The 5,725-nt window shown below is 30.2% G+C and overlaps 1 protein-coding gene across 1 annotated transcript; it reads left to right on the plus strand.

Annotated features, from left to right (window-relative positions):
* Window positions 1-509: 509 nt before the first annotated feature.
* LOC115715227 (squamosa promoter-binding-like protein 16) lies at window positions 510-3,773 on the plus strand. The gene is made up of 4 exons (XM_030644067.2): window positions 510-1,160; window positions 2,006-2,429; window positions 2,619-2,755; window positions 2,832-3,773. The coding sequence occupies exons 2-4, from the start codon at window positions 2,164-2,166 to the stop codon at window positions 3,569-3,571; spliced, it is 1,143 nt and encodes a 380-aa protein (XP_030499927.2). The 5' UTR covers window positions 510-1,160; window positions 2,006-2,163; the 3' UTR covers window positions 3,572-3,773.
* Window positions 3,774-5,725: the final 1,952 nt, after the last annotated feature.

Below are 5,725 nucleotides of genomic sequence, written 5' to 3' on the forward strand. Positions count from 1 at the left end.
GGTACTAGTGGTGTCTAGCACCATCCTACATGTCAATATTGTTATTGGTCCAGTTAAATATCGGGTCCCATATAATTTAATATAATAACTTTTAAGAAGTATCGCTAGCCAATCGCAACGCGATATGTCGAGAAAGTGCTAATCACGACTGATGCCTAATAGCAATGCTCATAAAACAATCTAATTTCTATTTCTTTCTTCTCATTTTTCCAATCTAAAATGAACAACCCAATTTTAAATTTTAATATTCTCTAGAATACTTGCCCTTTTATTTTGACACTCCCAAGTATAATAGGCCGGAAAGAAAGCTCATTTACTCTCTCTCTCTCATGTCTCAATCTCAACCATTGGAAAAAATCACTTTAGTTAGGCTGACTTGACTTCAAAACACTTGAAGATTGTCATTTGTTGTTACAGCCAAAACATCATCAGACGGTTAAGGATAGGGTTTTAATTAACAACAAACTCTAATGGAGTGGGACTATTCACTTCTCACAATAATATAAGCTCATAACCCAAGAAGAACATCATGGAATGTGAAACACAAGAAACCCCCATACTTTACTTTCCACTCCTTATTATAAATATGTACTTTTCTTTAATTTCTCTCACTTTGTAAAGTTGAAAGCAACTAACACCCTGTCCCTTTCTTCGCCACCCATTTTTTTTTATTATTTATTTTCTTTAGTATTACTTTTACACATTACTCAATTCTCAACACAACAAACACACCACAAGTCTAAAAGAAGAAAGGAAAGAAGTTATTGGGAAGATAATAGTCACTCTTTATGATCCCTCAACTTGCTATTTTTCTCAAATTTCTCTTCACTTGAATACGTTACATTATTCATAATAATATTCTTCACTTTTTTTTTTCTCTCTCAACAGTTTGGCCTATAGGAGAAGGCTTAACTTCCCTCTCCTACTCCTCCTTTAGAGAAACTAAAACTGTTTTGTTTGTCAGAGAACCAAAAATGGCTTATAATAATAAGTTCAAAACTTTTTTCCTTGCTTTGGTTATCTTATAATCTGCTTCTGCATAGTACTTGAGTACTGGCTATTTTTTACAGACTATAAAAGAGTTTCTTCTGCGATTGGATAGTGTGATTTAATTGGTCTCTTCTTCCTTACTTGCTCTCGGTTTTCTGGGGTTCTCTCAGGTACCCATGATTCCATTTTCCTTTGACACATTTCATTTTATTTCATTATTAGTTGTTTAATTCTCTTTAAGGTTGTGGTTTTTGTATCTATATATTTAGCTTTTTCATATGATAATATTATTATATAAGAAGATTGCATAATCTTTAGTTTCACTTTGTCTATTTTTGCTGTCGTTGGAATGATTTCATCAAAAAAAAAAAAAGCAGATAATTTCAACTAAAGTTGAAGTTGTTTACAACAGTGACAATTCTAAGAACCCAAATCACATGTGGGGTTGACTGGGCACTAATAACAGTACTCAGTAGTAGCCACTAGAAACTTTATCTTCAACCAAAGATATATAAAAGAGTATCAGTAATAGGATTTTTTATTTATTTTTTTTTTTCAAAAAAGAAAAAAAAAAGGATTGCATCAAGAGGATTATGATTTGTACATGATGGAGTCTAAACCCAGATGGGTTCAAGGAACTTTGATAGGAAAATAATGTTTTGAAGAATAAATGATAAATAGTAATCATTTTTAAGGTTAGTAATTTCATTTTTAAAAGGAAAAAATTGGTGGATTGAGATTGGGTGCTGCTGACTCCCATGACGAGACAAAACGCACGTATCATAGTATTTAGCGTTTAGATGAGACAAAACGCACTAGTAGCCATAAAGCTTTGTTTTGCCTTTCTCAAGTCTATGACCACTTGATTTATTTTCCTGGTGATAATTTTAGCTTTAAATTCCATTAAAATTTAAAAACATTCACTACTTCCAATTCCCATTTGTATTTCGCAGTTATTTTTGTCCTTTTTTTTTCTTAAATGTGTCATGATAACAAAGTGTTCAACAAAATTTAGGAAAAATGAACTAAAGAGATTATTAAGAGTATTTGAGAAAGTCTATGAGTTGGAGAAGTAAGGCATTTTCCAACATTGTTTTGGTTGCTGGTTGTGGTATCTTAAGACTAGATAGTAAGAAAAAAAGTTACTACTAGAGGAGATTTCTTTGGCAAATTATGGATGATGGATCGAAATTCAAGTGGAAAGAGCTTGGGGCTTCAGATGTGGAGTCATCTTCTTCCTCTATGCCTTTGAAGAGGACAAGAGGGTCATCATCAAGCAATGGAATCCAAGTCCCGTCTTGCCTTGTAGATGGCTGCAATTCAGACCTTACCAAATGCCGGGACTATCATAGACGACACAAAGTTTGTGAAACTCACTCAAAGACTCCAAAGGTTACTATCGCAGGCCGCGAGCAACGGTTTTGCCAGCAGTGCAGCAGGTGTGTTTAGATCATTGTTGATAAGAATTTTATCTTTAATAGAATTAGACAAGTTGAGACCAAAGAAGATAAATGAGTTAGTTTTTTTTTTAACACTATTTTTTACCTTTTTGTATCCAAAGTTGTGTCTTGTGTATGTGTCTAAGTTCAAAATCTAATAAAAACTTTGTTATGATTGTGTTCTTAAAGGTTCCATTCGTTAGGGGAGTTTGATGAGGAAAAACGTAGCTGCAGGAAAAGACTTGATGGGCACAACCGCCGCAGAAGGAAGCCTCAACCAGAACCCATGTCCTTAAGTTCAGGAAGATTTTTCTCTAGTTACCAAGGTTTGAAATGTTTTGTTCTTGAATTCATTCTTGGTTTTCTTTTTCCATTTATCATATTTTTTTTATTCTTTTCCAGGCACAAGATTCTCACCATTCCACAACCCACAAGCATTTCCAAATGCTGCCATGGCTTCGGCTGCAGTTACTACAAAGCAAGAGTTCAGTGACATAAGAAAAAACCCTCTTACAGGATCACTGAATCAAAGCTATAATAGTAGTAGTGGAGGTGGGAAAGAATTCTCTTTCTTACAAAGCTCAAGTTGCACACACTCTGAGGCTTCTTCTGTGACTCAGTCACTCATGGATTCAAACTCTGCCTTGAACAACTGTGCAAACAGCCACAGATTCTTCTCAAATAACAACTGGCTGCACCGGGACAGCGTCGACTCTAGTTGTGCTCTCTCTCTTCTGTCATCAACCACACCAAATGATACAAAGGAGATTGGATTGAACCACATGCTGCAGCATCAGCATCAGCAGCAGCAGCCCAACTCCTCCTCCTCCCCCTCCCCTGCCAGTGGGCGAGCGCAGCAGCCCTTGTTCCCCACTGAAAGTCTCCACTACAGTGGTCTAGGAATGGTGATGAGTGACCAGCCAGTAGCAGTAGTAACTTCAGCTATGGATACTACAGACGGCGACAACTTCCATTGCCAAGAAATGTTCCGACTTAGAACTGATCATGGATCTTCTTCTTCTTTTTCTGGTGGGCATCATCATCATCATCATCATAATTATCACCATCATAATCATAATCATAATCATAATCATAATCATCATCACTTTGATTCTCAGCGTGGGAATCGCGTACCACCATAGTTGGAAGGAACACTACTAGCTTAGTGCGAATGGTGAAGAAAGCAAGGAAACCATTCCAACACTCCCTTTCTCTCTCTTTTTTTCTTCATAGACTGAAAATGACATGTCTAATGTTATATGATGTTGAAGTTGATATTCTTAGATAAATAACTTGAAAACTTTTGCTGCTTATTCTAATAATATTGGTTTTTCTTTTTCTTAATTTTTTAAGAATAAAAAACATAATGTCAAATTATCAAGTGCCTTTTCTTATACAAAATAAAGAAACGTGATTCAGGAGGCATATGACATTCATTACCAAGCAAGTAGAAGCTCGTGTGGTTAAAGAGTAGCATTCTTTTGGTGTAATGTTGGAGTCAACTTCTCTTCATTATATAAGAACTAAGAAACAAATCGGGTTTGGGGTACGGTAGTATTCTGTTTAATTATAATTTAGTCATAAAGCCTATCAAATTTATAATTTTGATTTTTTTTTTAATAATATAACTAACTATTTTAGCAATTTTTTTTTTAAAATTTTAATAATAAAAAAAATTAATATTATACAAATTATTTAAATTTAATAAATTATAATTTTTTTATTAATTTATTTATTATAGATATAGCAGATAGTTATTAAAAATATACATCGTTTGAATAAATTAAATTAAAATTCAAAATATATATAATATAACAATAAATCTATATAATACATATATAATCAAAGCATATATAATTACTTTTCGCGACTATTTTAATCTTTTTAGTACAGTAAATTAAAAATATAAAAAATTATTAATATAACAAATAATAACTCAAAAATATTATTTCAATATATAATCAATCAAAGTTATATTATTTAATTGTATCACACTAGTTGTCATCACCGTATCTCACTTATAATCATGATTATGGTTAACCAGTAAATTTACTCTATAAAATAAATTACGAGTTAACTACTTATTTTTATGAAAATGACGGCCACATTATTTTTTATCAGATAGGAAAAATAAGTAAATAAATAGATTATAAATAGAGAGATTTAAAGTCATTTTAGAAATTTAAAATTTTAAACTTTGATTAAGGTGTTGTGGGTTGTAAATTATTTTGAAGTAATGTTAAGGTGTTGTAAATTATTTTGGAATAATGCAAAATTAATTTTGAATTGATAGATTTAGGTTCTCTCAATTGAATTTATAGATTTAGGTTTCTCTCAATTGAAGAATTTAGTTTGATGATAATAGCTTAGAGTACTCACATTAACTTCTATATTCTATTCTTTAAAATAACTCACTAAAATTTTACTTTTTTTTTTTTTTATTATTATTTTATCTCAAACTTTTATATTACACTATACATCAGTTTCTTTATTTTTCTTACATTCAATTAAATATCATTATATAAATAAAATACACAATAATAAAATATTATTAAAATATTGTCTAAAAACAAATAGTGCTTCTCTACACGGAAAAAAAATATTGTAGCATTCTTTAAAATTTGAGCTAAAATAACTCATCCGAACTATTTTTTTTTTTTTTGTCATTTTTTTATTTTTTTCTTCTCTATTTTTTCACTAATATACCGCTCATCTAATATTGCGAGTGCTCTTAAATATTTTTATTGTATTGGCCACACTGTTGCTTATCAATTTAATATTTATTATCTATACTTTATTATTAGGGATTTTTTTATTTTTACATTTCAAAACATTTTTTTTTTGTATTTTTACAAAAATTGACATAATAATTCATATAGCAACTAACGAAGTAACCCACTTCCCAAACTGTAAAAATAAAAATAAAATAAATTAAAAATGGTATATGGGTGATTCTTCTTATTATTATGTTTGCTTTATATATATGTGGGTCGCTTATTTATTTATTTATTTTTTGTGTAAATGAATATTATCATAGTTTTTTAATGATTAATAATTACAAATTATATGGTTTAGACTTAGATATTTTTTTAAAATTTTTGGTGATTTTTAATTAGATTATAAAGTGAGTAAGATATATAAATTTAATGATATTTTTAGATTAGCATACGTTTTAAATTTATAATATATATATATATATATGGAATACTTCTTAATGGGTATTACCCATTAATAGGTAATAAACAAATTTAACTATAAATATTAATTTTAAAAATATTAAACCATTAGATCTTAGT

This window comes from Cannabis sativa, chromosome 4, assembly GCF_029168945.1.
Source record: "Cannabis sativa cultivar Pink pepper isolate KNU-18-1 chromosome 4, ASM2916894v1, whole genome shotgun sequence".
NCBI classification, from domain to species: Eukaryota; Viridiplantae; Streptophyta; class Magnoliopsida; order Rosales; family Cannabaceae; genus Cannabis; species Cannabis sativa.

Bases quoted from the DNA above. Each gene is read 5' to 3' on its own strand.
- LOC115715227 (XM_030644067.2), top strand. From the start codon at position 2,164: ATGGATGATGGATCGAAATTCAAGTGGAAAGAGCTTGGGGCTTCAGAT. The intron at 2,430-2,618 runs GTGTGTTTAGAT...GTGTTCTTAAAG, and splicing joins TTTTGCCAGCAGTGCAGCAG to GTTCCATTCGTTAGGGGAGT. The intron at 2,756-2,831 runs GTTTGAAATGTT...ATTCTTTTCCAG, and splicing joins ATTTTTCTCTAGTTACCAAG to GCACAAGATTCTCACCATTC.